This window comes from Camelus dromedarius, chromosome 3 (assembly GCF_036321535.1).
Source record: "Camelus dromedarius isolate mCamDro1 chromosome 3, mCamDro1.pat, whole genome shotgun sequence".
NCBI lineage: Eukaryota > Metazoa > Chordata > Mammalia > Artiodactyla > Camelidae > Camelus > Camelus dromedarius.
Window position 1 is genome coordinate 47,361,879 of NC_087438.1, and position 14,729 is coordinate 47,376,607.

General features: G+C 38.7%; 1 protein-coding gene across 1 annotated transcript in view; it reads right to left on the minus strand.

Annotated features, from left to right (window-relative positions):
- MRPS27 (mitochondrial ribosomal protein S27) overlaps positions 1-14,729 on the minus strand; it is an 88,065-nt gene that overhangs the window by 18,727 nt on the left and 54,609 nt on the right. Inside the window, exon 5 of the mRNA XM_031446610.2 lies at positions 6,757-6,871. Within this exon, the coding sequence (XP_031302470.1) occupies positions 6,757-6,871 (115 nt within the window). The remainder of the gene's footprint in view (positions 1-6,756; positions 6,872-14,729) is intronic.

A 14,729-nucleotide genomic window follows, 5' to 3' on the forward strand; every position in this document is an offset into this window, starting at 1 on the left:
CAGCCTCCATATCCTCCTCGCTTAGCACTCAGGCAGGGGTGGGGGCGAAACCTGCATCCGCACGGAAGGGCTTAGCAGCCTCAAAGGCCAGACTGAGACTGGCCTGCAGCCCGGGGCAGATAGGATCCTTCCATCCTGGTCCCTCAGAGAACTTGCTCCACAAAGACAAACAAGGAGCTGGGTTTTGGCTCGGAGCAGGGACAGGGCTGTCCCTCGGTCTTCCCCGAGCCCACCCGGGCTGAGCGCCGACCGGGGCGGAGCGCGCAGCCGCACAGAGCAGCGGAGCTACCGGCGGCGCAGGTAGAGCGAGAGCGGCCCCCCACCTTTCGGGCAGGAACACAGCCCCTGACCGAGGTGCTGGGAGGGGGCACGACCCGCCCTCCTACCCGGCCAGTCTGCAACATCTGACTGCGGCATCCGGAGGGGCAGCGACCCGCCCGCCCACAGCAGAGAGCTGCACCTGACCCAGTGTTAGGAGGAGGCGCGATCTGCTTGCCCACAGGTGCTGGGAGCAGCACAGAAGAGGGCGCCGACGGAGGGCCTCTGAAAACAGCAAGCTGAGCTTCCAAAACAGGACGAAGACAGAAAGACTTCACATTAAAAGCACACAGACTCCAGGAGAACACCGACAAACCACCCCACCCCCCTTTTTTTTAATCTGTTTTTACCTGTTCTATTTTCTATTACTCTCTTAATCTCTACTTCTTAATTCATTTCTATTTCTCTTGGGTTTTGATGTCCTGCTATTGATTAGACACAGGTTTCAAATACATCTATTCATCCCCCCCCCCTTTTTTTGTAAAGGTTTTAAAAGGACGTCTCAACCCGATTAATACTCTGCTTCAACTCACTCTTCTATTATTCATTATACACTGTTTTCAAACCCTCTTTCTCCCTTCTTTTAAAATTCTTTCTCTCTCTCTTATTTTTTTTTCTTTTTTTCCTAAGTTCTATTCCTAAATAGGCATCAGATTGATAAAATCCTTAAGGACCAAAATAAACAACTGATACTCCATAAACCACAGTGCCAAAGAGGTATGAGCAAGATGAAGAAGCAGAAAAACCTTTCCCAATTAAAAGAACAAGAGAAATCCCCTGAAAGAAAGATCAACGAAATAGACATCGATAGCCTACTAGATCAAGATTTCAAAAAAGGAGTGATCGAATTGCTGAAGGAATTAAAAGAGATAGTGTTTAGAGATATAAAATATGTCAAAAATGAAATTGAAGCTATAAAGAAGAGCCAAGTAGAATGGGTAAACTCATTGACAGAGATGAGGAATGATCTAATAGCTGTGCAAAGCCGACTAGATAATGCAGAGGAACGAATTAGTGATCTAGAAGACAGGGCAATAGAAAGCACCCATTCAGAAGAACTACAAGAGAAGCAAATAAAAAATAATGAAAATAGCATAAGGGACCTATGGGATCATATAAAGTGTCCCAATCTTCGCATAATAGGGGTCCCAGAAGGAGAAGAAAGATCAAAGGGGATTGAAAAGGTTTTTGAAGAAATCATGACTGAAAACTTCCCAAACTTAAAGAAGGAATCAGATATCCAAGTACAGGAAGCTCAGAGGGTCCCAAACAGGAAGAACCCAAATAGACCCACACCAAGACATATCATAATCAAGATGGCCAGAGTCAAGGATAAAGAAATGATTCTAAAGGCAGCAAGAGAAAAGCAAAGAGTAAGTTACAAGGGAACCCCCATAAGGCTCTCAGCTGATTTCTCTACACAAACACTACAGGCCAGAAGGGAGTGGCAAGATATATTCAAAGCCCTGAATGAAAAAAAAGATGCAGCCTAGGATCCTTTATCCAGCAAGGCTATCCTTGAGGATACAAGGAGAAATAAAGAGTTTCACAGACAAAAAAAAAGCTGCAGGAGTTTAGCAACACTAAACCCATGCTGAAAGAAATATTGAAAGGGCTATTCTAAATAGAAAAGCAGCAGGATGCTACAGAAATGAGAAACACACAACTGGAAAGGTGATAACTCATGAATTACAAATAAAGTAAACATGAAATTCTTTTATAAGAAGACATACAAATCACTGAGAGTGGGAGAGGGAGGCAGGGAAATATAGAATATTTTTTTCTTTCTTTTTTAAATTTTTTTTAACAGTAGGATGGGTTTGAGATCATGTTACTATCAGTTTAATAAAAACAGTTATAGTAATGGGTTGATAGATTTACAAAAAAGGGTAACCACAAGCCAAAAATTTACAAAGGAGTCACAAAAATTAAATAAAATCCATGATAATACAAAGGAAAATTACCAAACCACAAAAGGAAGAAGAAAGGAACAAAGAGGATATACCAATTCAACTGCAAAGATAAGTTCAAAATGGCAATAAACACACATCTATCATTAATTACTGTAAATGTTAATGGACTAAATGCTCCAGTCAAAAGACACAGAGTGGCAGACTGGATAATAAAGCAAGAACCTTCAATATGCTACATACAAGAGACCCACTTTAGGGAGAAGGACACATATAGATTGAGAGTGAAAGGATGGAAAAGGATATTCCATGCAAATGGAAAAGCCAAAAAAGCAGGTGTTGCAGTACTGATTTCAGACAAAATAGACTTTAAAACAAAGGCCATAAAGAAAGATAAAGAAGGACATTTTATAATGATTAAAGGAGTGATACAAGATGAGGATATTACACTCGTTAATATATATGCACCCAATATAGGAGCACCTATACAAGTACATACAAGAATTACTAACAGAGATAAAGGGGGATATTGATGGGAATACAATCATAGTTGGAGATTTTAACACTGCATTAACATCACTAGACAGATCTTCCAGACAGAAAATAAACAAGGCAACAGAGAAATTAAATACTACAATAGAAAAACTAGATTTGGTGGATATTTTCAGAGCATTACACCCCCCAAAAATAGGATATACATTCTTTTCAAGTGCACATGGAACATTTTCCAGGATCGATCATGTACTTGGGCACAAAAGAAACCTCAACAATTTTAAGAAGACAGAAATTATCTCAAGCATCTTTACTGACCACAATGCCATGAAACTGGAAATCCACAACAGAGAAACAAAGGAGAAAAAAAGGAAAGCATGGAGATTAAACAATATGTTATTGAAAAAACAATGGATCAATGAGGAAATCAAAGCTGAAATTAAAAAATACCTTGAGACAAATGAGAATGAAAGCACAACCACTCAAAACCTATGGGACACAGCAAAGGCAGTGCTAAGAGGGAAGTTTATAGCGATACAGGCCTTCCTCAAAAAAGAAGAACAATCTCAAATAAACAATTTAACCCACCACCTGAATGAATTAGAAAAAGAAGAACAAAAAGCCCCAAAAAGCAGCAGAAGGAAGGAAATAATAAAGATCAGAGAGGAATTAAATACAATAGAGATTAACAAGACCATAGAAAAAATCAACCAAACCAAAAGCTGGTTTTTTGAAAAAGTAAATGAAATCGACAAACCTCTGGCCAAACTCACAAAGAAGAAAAAAGAGAGAGCACAAATTAGCAAAATAAGAAAGGAAAATGGAGAAATTACAACAAACAAAATAGAAATACAGAATATCATACGAGAATATTATGAAAAACTATATGGAACCAAACTGGATAACCTAGAGGAGATGGACAAGTTTCTGGAAACATACTGTCCACCAAAACTGAATCAAGAAGAATCTGAACACTTGAACAATCCGATCACTAGAAAGGAAATAGAAATAGCAATTAAAAACCTCCCTACAAATAAAAATCCAGGACCGGACGGTTTCACCGGGGAATTCTACCAAACATACAAAGAAGAACTCATACCAGTCCTTCTCAAACTCTTCCAGACGATTGAAAAGGAGGGAATACTCCCAAACTCATTCTATGAAGCCACCATCACCCTGATACCAAAACCAGGCAAAGACACTACAAAAAAAGAGAATTATAGGCCAATATCACTGATGAACATAGACGCCAAAATCCTCACCAAAATTTTAGCAAATAGAATCCAACAACACATAAAAAAGATTATACATCATGACCATGTGGGGTTCATCCCAGGGACACAAGGCTGGTTCAACATACGCAAATCAATCAGTGTAATACATCACATCAACAAGAGAGAGGACAAAAACCACATGATCATCTCAATCGATGCAGAAAAAGCATTTGATAAAATTCAACACCCATTTATGATAAAAACTCTCGCCAAAGTGGGTATAGAGGGAACATATCTCAACATAATAAAAGCTATATATGACAAACCTACAGCCAGCATAGTACTCAACGGGGAAAAACTCAAAAGCTTCCCACTAAAATCTGGGACAAGACAAGGATGCCCACTATCACCACTCCTATTCAACATAGTCCTGGAAGTCCTAGCCACAGCAGTCAGGCAAGAGAAAGAAATAAAAGGGATCCACATTGGAAAAGAAGAGGTAAAAGTGTCATTATATGCTGATGACATGTTACTATATATAGAAAACCCTAAAAGGTCCACACAAAAGCTACTAGAGCTGATTGAAGAATTCAGCAAGGTAGCAGGTTACAAAATTAACGTTCAAAAATCAGTTGCATTTCTTTACACTAACGATAAATCAACAGAAGAAGAAAGTAAAGAAACAATCCCCTTTAAAATAGCACCCAAAGTAATAAAATATCTGGGAATAAATCTAACCAAGGAGGTGAAAGAACTACACACAGAAAACTATAAACCATTGATGAAGGAAATTAAAGAAGACTTTAAAAAATGGAAAGATATTCCATGCTCTTGGATTGGAAGAATCAATATTGTTAAAATGGTCACACTGCCCAAGGCAATCTACAGATTTAATGCAATCCCTATCCAATTACCCAGGACATATTTCACAGAACTAGAACAAATCATAATAAAATTCATATGGAACCATCAAAGACCTAGAATTGCCAAAGCATTACTGAAGAGAAAGAAAGAGGCTGGAGGAATAACTCTCCCAGACTTCAGACAATACTATAGAGCTACAGTCATCAAGACAGCATGGTATTGGTACCAAAACAGACATATAGACCAATGGAACAGAATAGAGAGCCCAGAAACGAACCCACAAACTTTTGGTCAACTCATCTTCGACAAAGGAGGCAAGAATATACATTGGAATAAAGACAGTCTCTTCAGCAAATGGTGTTGGGAAAACTGGACAGCAGCATGTAAAACAATGAAGCTAGAACACTCCCTTACACCATATACAAAAATCAACTCAAAATGGATTAAAGACTTAAACATAAGACAAGATACAATAAACCTCCTAGAGGAAAACATAGGCAAAACATTATCTGACATACATTTCAAAAATTTTCTCCTAGAAGAAATAAAAGCAAGAATAAACAAATGGGACCTAATGAAACTTACAAGCTTCTGTACAGCAAAGGAAACCAGAAATAAAACAAGAAGAAAACCTACGGAATGGGAGAAAAAATTTTGCAAGTGAAACCGACAAAGGCTTGATCTCCAGAATATATAAGCAGCTCATACGACTCAATAAGAAAAAAATAAACAACCCAATCCAAAAATGGGCAGAAGACCTAAACAAGCAATTCTCCAAGGAAGACATACAAATGATCAAAAAGCACATGAAAAAATGCTCAATATCACTAATTATCCGAGAAATGCAAATCAAAACTACAATGAGGTATCACCTCACCCCAGTCAGAATGGCCGTCATTCAAAAATCCACAAATGACAAATGCTGGAGAGGCTGTGGAGAAAGGGGAACCCTCCTACACTGCTGGTGGGAATGCAGTTTGGTGCAGCCACTATGGAAAACAGTGTGGAGATTCCTCAAAAGACTAGGAATAGACTTACCATATGACCCAGGAATCCCACTCCTGGGCTTGTATCCAGAAGGAAATCTACTTCAGGATGACACCTGCACCCCAATGTTCATAGCAGCACTATTTACAATAGCCAAAACATGGAAACAGCCTAAATGTCCATCAACAGGTGACTGGATGAAGAAGATGTGGTATATTTATACAATGGAATACTACTCAGCCATAAAAATCGACAACATAATGCCATTTGCAGCAACATGGATGCTCCTGGAGAATGTCATTCTAAGTGAAGTAAGCCAGAAAGAGAAAGAAAAATACCATATGAGATTGCTCATATGTGGAATCTAAAAAACAAAAACAAAAACAAACAAACAAACAAAAACAAAGTGTAAATAAAGGACAGAAATAGACTCACAGACAGAGAATACAGACTTGTGGTTACCAGGGGGGTGGAGGGTGGGAAGGGATAGACTGGGATTTCAAAATTGTAGAATAGACTACACTGTATAGCACAGGGAAATATACACAAAATGTTATGATAACTCACAGAGAAAAAAATGTGACGATGAGTGTGTATATGTCCATGAATAACTGAAAAATTGTGCTGAACACTGGAATTTGACACAACATTGTAAAATGATTATAAATCAATAAAAAATGTTAAAAAAAAAAAAAAAAAGAATGAAATGACCACCAGTGGAGTTTTGTGATTGAATCACTTTTGGGTTTTACCTGTCCATTTTTAAGTCATTATGCTTGGAAAAGCAGCAGCTACAGGAATTTTTGTTTATGTACTGATTCATTTATATCCAGCTCCATTCTAAAAAGGATATCTAAGGGCAAAAAAATTAAGGGTATTTTTTGTACTATTCTCTGCTATACTGTAATGATATAAACACTATGTCACCTAAACTCAGGAGAATAAGCTGCAAGTGCCAGGAAACCACTCACCTTATTTACAACAGTATATAAGGCTTTGTCTTGTGCACCGTATTTTAGACACTGCCTAATCCAGGTGTGTATAGTCCAATCTCTCAGGTACTGGCAGTTAGGGCTGTGTCGGAATCTAAATAAAGCACAAGAGAGAAAACTGGTGTTAACTCTTAAATGTCAATGCCAAAACCCATCTTCCATCAGCAGGTCCTTCTCTTATACATTTACAGATGTGCAGTCAATGTGATCATGAAAGTCATAAAGGTCAACAGTTGATTAAAAACTTGAGGATAAAACTCATTAACTATAAAGTCTGAAATGCCAAAGAGAAGACAAAATATTAACAATTGACAAAAATATAAAAATTTCATTCCTTATTTAATACCCCCTAATTCAATATCTTGTTTTAATATGAGATTTATGAAAAATGATTTTGGGGAAATGCTCTAGTTACTACGGTATTACATGAATACACTTTTCATTAGAAAAGAGATGTGGAGCTGAAACTGAGTTCAGGAGTTTAAAACAAAAGAGAAAGCAAAAATGAAAAACAGAACAACACAGCAATTCTAGAGGAAAATCAGCTTTGAGTTATATTGATATTTTTTGTGGCACTTAAGAGAGACTGGGACATTTTTCACTGAATTGAAAGAAAACATGAAAAAAAAAAAAAAAGAACAAAATTTTAGCATTCGGGTCCTCAAGGATCCATGACCACGCTGGCTTTCTCACAGCTTCATTGAAGCCCTTCAGTCTATCTCCTCTTGCTTCCTACTGCTTCTCACATGGGTTTAAAAGACTTAAGTGGTCCCAGCTGAGGTGTACCAGCATTCCCTCCAAAGGAACGGAACTTGGAAAGGAATTCAAAGCTGCTCCTGCCTTGAGTTGGCACTCACTGATGACACCAGGGTTGGAGCAGACTCTCCTTGCACCTCGGGGTCTGTGCTGCAAGGCTGAGTGAGAGGGGAGGCGGGAAGTGAGGAGACTGTAAAGGGTTCTGCAGTCCTCTATTTGTTTATCTGTTTTGACCAGAAGAGATTTTCAAACAGCATGCCATGTCAGCTAAAGACCCCATGTTTCCTTTGACTATTCAGGAAGCAGGTTAATCTCTGGGCCCCACAGAAATCAGTTTTCTCAAAAACACAAAGGCAAGAAGACAAAAAACTTAAAGTGAAAGGATATTGTGCCACATTTGAGAGTTGGGGCTACAGGCTAATACTCGTGTTTTTCAGAGGCTGGTTATTCAATCTGCCACCTGCTGTTTCCTGCCATCTGCTATTAGGAAGGTTCCTGCTGAACAGGTTTTCTGCCGAAGTAAAAGTTGAGAAAAAGAAAGCAAGCGAGATGTAGTATTTAATTTAGGCTATTTATTAGTGATCTGGTGAGAGACTTGGCTAAAATAAAATCTGAAGATGTTTTATGGATCTAGAATCACCTAGCCCTGTCCAGACTTTCAAATACTTTAGATTTGGTGGAAAATGTCTCTTTTACTCTTTCTCCACAGAATTAACCCCTTTAAAAACAGAAAGATAAAAATATGTCAAATTATGTTCAGGATGAGAGTGATCTGGCAAGAGAAAGGCATCATATAGGTGTCCTAGATACTAGGTCTAATGAGATTCTCTGCATAGAAATGAAATAAAATATATCTTTTAGTATTTCATGCTTTCTGTCACATTTTAAAATCAATAGTTGAGCTACCTGAGCTTTTCTCCTCGTTACTCTGAAAAATCTGAGATTTAAAGCTAGTTTCATTAAAACAAAAAGTCAAGTGAAATACCAGGTAAATTGCCTAAATGATGCTTACTTGCTGGCCTGTAAGCTCCCTAGTAGTAAGCAGCAGCAGTGACTGACCTGCTCAACACTGACACAATTCGTGGCCCATGGTAGGTTTTTGGTTAAAAAAAAAACTTCAATCAATACATGTATTAAATGCCATAATGTACTGATCCGATCATGCTATTAACTGCTATGGTATATATGAAGAATGGTTTAACTTCCCTGTTTGAAGTACTTACAATCTCATTATAAAAACAAGGTATACAAACAAGTTTAACAATAATACAAGGTGGGGCATGATAAATGCTAAAGATGCAAAGGGCAAGCTGCTAGATGCTAGATGTGTTTCTGATAGTAGGCTTAGCCCATTTTTCCTTTAAAAATGAACAAACAAACAAACAAACAAAACTGAACAAAAAAGTCAATTACCTCCTTTACCCAAGATTTAAATAATTTAAATCTCATTTAAATCTAACCTTCTGCTTTAGGATGTCTCCAATGACCACTGAAGTTATTACTTTTTTTGATGGACTTCAGAGTAAGAGCACCATGATCATATCCCACCAAACACCCTTCTCTTATTCATGATCAGCAGACCATTTTAGGCTTGGAAAAGAATAAAAAGGTTGATAGGATCTACCTCCAGACCTTTGAAGCTCAAATGAAAATTTGTTTAAAGCTATTTGCTAGCCTTTTGAGGCTAACTTTAACTGATGGAAGAACAGAAAAGTCTTCTTTCCTTATCACACTTTATTTCTTAGAAGCCTTAAGGGAAAGTTACCCAAGACTTCACACAACTAATAATCATCTCTGCACAGTAGCCCTTTGAAAGGTTTGTCAACAGACACACTCCCTCTCCCATCCTGAACAGGGTTACTTGGTGTGATCTCTGCTCTGTAAGACCTAATGACCATGATACACGACCATGGCTAGGACATTTTCAACAAAGTGACAACATTAAATAAACTTAGGAATAAGAAGCAAACACTTACACATATATAATGAAATAAGCTGCTCAAAGTACGATTCCTGTATTTCCTAGCCAGGCAACAAATAAACTCCTTTTTAAGCCCTCATCAGCTTTTTTAAAAAAAAAAAAAAAAAAAAAAGCACACAACTTATGTGAGTAACTAGAATATAAACAACTCAAAACATTGAGATAGTAGGGTCCAACTTCGGATGGTGAGTTTAAGAATTTTCTGCCAATCACTTTTTAAGCAGTTTGGATCGAAAAACTTGAGCCTTTTCAGAACCGCCAGTGGTTATATGACAGGCAGGTAAGTCTCTGGCATTGGTACTTGCCTAGAATGATTCTGTGAACTGCTGGACCAGCATTCTCCCTTTCGGCCAAGAGAAAGGCAAGGAGACAAGAACACAACACACTGACTTTCCAATCTGCCTACAGACAGACTGGCTTTTGTTCTTGCCTGCTCTGACCTCCAGCCTGGCAGATTACAGGCAGCCACTGTAGGAGTCCCCTCTGTGCCCCATGCCATCAGCTGTTTGCTCACCTCGACAGAAGCTTTATTATTGTCTAGGCCAGCAGGCTGCAAAGCTAGGCAAACCGTGTGAGTGTGGAAAAGATAAACAAGTGCAACCCCAATAACCCCAACAAGGGGAGATACATTCCGAGTTTTCCACTTATAAAAAAGAAGCAAACTTACGACAATTCTAAGGACATGAGTATTTTCTTGGAAGGAAGAAGGGCACAAGAAGGAAAAGGAGAGAATGAAGAAGTGTGCTTTCAGACTTCCACTCTACTGGTTCCCAAAGCTGGTATCCCATGGTTGAAGAGATCTCTGGCCACAGTGCAAAGTGCAGTTTTGCAAAGTGTAGTTTCCAGGTGAAGGCAGAACTCGCCCAGGCCAATCAAACAGCTTCCTGAGAACTGAGAAGTTTCCTTTCCTTGAAAACCAGGCTATAGTCAGGACTCTTCAGGGCATTTGCCAGCACTATCACTCCTTTAAGACTGATGTCACCAGGAAGGAAGGAAAGCGGAAGCACAGGATGTATGACGTGGGGCCAAAATCTTTGATACCTTTGAGATATCTCAGAATGGAAGAGGAGTTACATAAAGGAAGTCAAGAGTGAAAAGAAAAGCACCAGAGACTTTCTGTGATTATATAGAAAATACTTTACTGTGTGTAGAAGTCACATGGGATTTCCTATTTGGGACCAATTTCATCATTACATTAAAAAAAAAAAAGTGCGATACAGCCTTTCTCCCATGGGTTCAACTAAAGGTTACTGCTGAAGGCAACAGCGGCAATGCTCCTCAGCCTGTCAGTATCACAAATGAAAGCGCTCCTGGCTGAGCAGGGCTAATGCGCAGATGCTAGGGCCTGGAGCTCAGCGCTCATTCTTCCATATGAATGAGCAAGCTTTCCACAACATTTATCTGATTATGAGAGCCACCATCCTCAAACATACACACGCAGCTTTCCCTCCTCCCGAGTGGATTCTGTAGCCTGTGGCAACAGGCTCTCCAGATGGAAACCTCAGCCTCTGAGCTGGTAGGCATGGAGATGGGGAGGGGGCCGGGGTAAAGGGAAGACAGGAAGCAGGCCAAGAAGATACAGCCGGCTCCAAAGCCTGCTGCCGTGGGGACTGGGAATCTTATCAACGACGCAAAGCGTGTAATTACTGAAGGTCTGAGCACCTCCCTGAACTAGAACCAAAGAGAAGAGGGTGTCGTGTGGCTGTTTAAACCAGAATCTGATTTAATCACCGCCATCACTTTCTTATTCTAAAGGGATAATTATTTTCTTTTGCATCTTGCTGGAAATTCTGCTCTCATCAATTACTAGTTGCCTTCAACTACCACAAATAATACCAAATTTTTATGAGATAATTTTCTAATGCCTATTATATCTTTGTCAAGTGTTTTAAAAAGGGGGCTAATATAGGAGCCTAATAGAAGAACTGATAATAAAAGCATCAAAATTGTAGACTAAAACCACCTTCCAGCTCGAGTGCCCAGATTCTTCCTTTTATTCTTACTTTTCCTGAAGGGGAACTTCAGGTAATTTTAACTTTTAACCAACATGTCCCAAGTGTGCACTAAGTAAAGCACTACAGCAAGAATCCCGTCCAAAACATTCCCCTTGCAAAAGGCTCAACTGGTTTGGGCTTGTACATTTCCAGTGAATTTGTTATCTACCTCTGAGGCAGACAAAAATGTCTTTTTTTTTTTTTTAACTTCTAATGCTTAAAAAAACAAGTTTACAGAAATATAATGTATAAACAGTAAAATTCAATTTTCAGTGTATAGGTTCATGAGTTTTGACAAATGCACCCAGTTGTGTAACCACCACAATCAAGATATAAGAACAGTTCTATCACCCTGAAAATTTCCATAATGCCTCCTTTGGAGTCAGCCTCTCCAGGGTTTGCTGGTCAGTTTAAGCAAATTTTATATAGATAACCTCCTCAGGACTCTTTCTAACCCCAGTAATTAATTTTATAATAGGAAAAGCAAATAAGGTAATAAAACTATCATTTATGTTAGTTTGTAATTTATATTCTGCTAATTTCCAAAAGAGAATTTGAAAAAATTAAAACCTAGTTTACAAGCAGTTTTCTCTTGAGTCCTATATACAGTCATTAGACATTTGGTATCGCTGTTTGCCATTCTAAAAAGGGCGATAAGTAAGTGGATTTCTAGTAGAGAATAACACAGGCACAGAATTTTGCAAATGGGAAGTGCTAAATAAATGCAGCATAATAACACATTTTTCAAGTGAAGATGGGTAACAGAGGCACTTGTTAGATGTCAAAGTCTACATTTGTCAGACTCAGGGCTTAAAAATGATATCGCCTAGCATTTCACCTGGAAACACATGGTATAAATATGAGAAACTACTCTAGGGGAAATACTCTATTTTCCATGTCCACTCATGGAGCAGAAGAAAAGCAATGACAAGGAGGACATCTATTCCTGAATTATTACCTTTCTCTTCTCTCTGACCTGGCTGATGTTTAGCCAGATCAACGTCTCTCAATCCAGGAGACATATTTTTCAATCACCAAGTAAACATTTACCAAGTAGCTACCCTGTGCCAGATGATCTGTACTCTGTTCCTGCTGGTCTACCCAGTTTCCTCGAATTCCAAATAATCTTAAAGATAACATCTCTCCCTTTCAGATGCAGAAAGATAAATACCTATAGACTGACTCTATGCTCTGTAGCTCTTTCACTCATGGTATATAAAGGTCAGGAGCTAGTCAGCTGAAGCCAGTTGTTCTTTATCTGAAGCCTGGAACACGATTTTTATCAGCCTCCAAAAAGTGATGCATGTGGATAACAGGGGAGGATTAGTTGTGGAAAGAAGTGGAGAAGACAGAAGTATTTACAGTGTGATTGCTGAGGTGCCCTCCTTGTGATGGTTCTAAAAGTATAAAATGTCCCTCTCTGTGGCCAACAACTGACCTGTCAGTGAAATTGCACTCAAAAGTGCCTGGTGGGGCTTCTCTATCCACTTGAAAGCTGGACACACAGGTTAGCTTTATGCTGAGAGACAGTGGAGGGCAAGGTGAGGCTAAAGGAAGAGGGAACAGCAGGAAGCTGAGAAAAACTGGGTCTTGGAACCATTCCTATTTATAAAAGCACATAAAGTTGTGGGAACTGGCTAAGTCTGGGCAGAGATAAGGGAAATATTTTTGGCTTTCAGTAGGAAATCTATGAGCAATAAATGAGCCAGTTTTAAAAAGACGTTAACATTTCCTGATGTCGTCTAAAGTTTTGGCTAAGAACTTAAGACATGACTTCTGCAATATCATGAATACGATGACTAAGACAGGAAAAATTACATGTATTAATTAATCATGGGTAGGCTGTATATCTGAGTAGTTCTGAGACAGAGGAAAGTGAGAAAGAAAAAGGAGGAAAACAAAGAAATAGAAATCAGAATTTTTGGAGTATTCTAGGCTTAGTGAAGTTGTCAGCATTAAGTCGGCTACAAAAGAAATGAGCAGGCAGAGATGTTGGCCCAGGGGGCAAAGCACACCCACATAAAAGCAGGAAGAGTTAAGCCAGTGTTGAGCAGATTTCTGTGTGTTTTTGTGTGTGAGATTATGGATCTCTTTAGGGGTATTTCTGATGGAAAAGAAGCTCAGCAGTAATCTGGATTTCTTTAGTTTGTTTTTTTTTTTTAGTAAAGAAGAAAAGCATCTCAGTGTTTTAAACATTTTGATTCTCTAACACATGGAAAAATTGAATCTCCTAAGGATTCTCTGTTTATAGCAAAAGGTAAGTTTGGATTTACTTCTAGTTACACAACCCAAATTCATAGCTAGTTTCTATTTCTAACTCCAATGATTTTCCTATTAAGACGTTAAGCTCTTAAAAGGCAGGAGACAAGTTCTCTATCTTTTTGTGTCCTACAACAGTAGATGTTTGATGATTTGGCAATAATGACTAGGCCAGTTAAGACTGTGTAAATACCAATAATGTATGTTGAAATTCATGAGTATTATTTATATTTGAAACGATAATCCACATCTAGTTTTGAAGTATTATCCTGCCTATTAACAGATGAAGCCAGAAGGAAACACTACCTTTTGTGTGCAAGGCAGGAGGTGATCAGAGATGGCAGGGAATGTGGAACCATATGTGGTCATTCTGGAAAGCCACCTATTCCTCCTTACTTCTTCCCTCTGCTGTCTCCTGCCCTTCACACATAAAAGGATACACGGAGTCTGCAATACAGTAAGTTCAGGGAACAGACAAGCTGATGGGAGCATGAAACCAAAAACAGGAGGACAGAAGATAGAGTACATGGGTTCAAAGACCTCCTCTAACAAGTTGTAAATCAAAAACTTAGACTCCTCTCAAGATTAGAAGAGACTTTGAAAGCCATCTAGGCCAAATAAACTGGGGACAGGGAAAGAAGAAAAGTTTATACAGAATTAGAGAGATTGTTTTAACGCTGGTAGGGACCTTCAATATCCATTATTCACTGAGCTATTTATTGAGAAGTCACTATTTACGAAGCCCTGTACTAGGTAATGTAAAATTGTCAGGTCTAATTCCTTTACTTTACAGATGAGGAATCTTGGTGTCCAATGAGATGAAATGATTTACCCAAGAAAAGCACAGTTAACTACTGGAACTAAAGCAGGCTGTTTACTCTTACTATTTCACCAATGCCTTTCAATCCTTTTATTTGTAAGACATCTTTAAGAAGTACCTCTGCAGTCTGACAAAGGTCTCT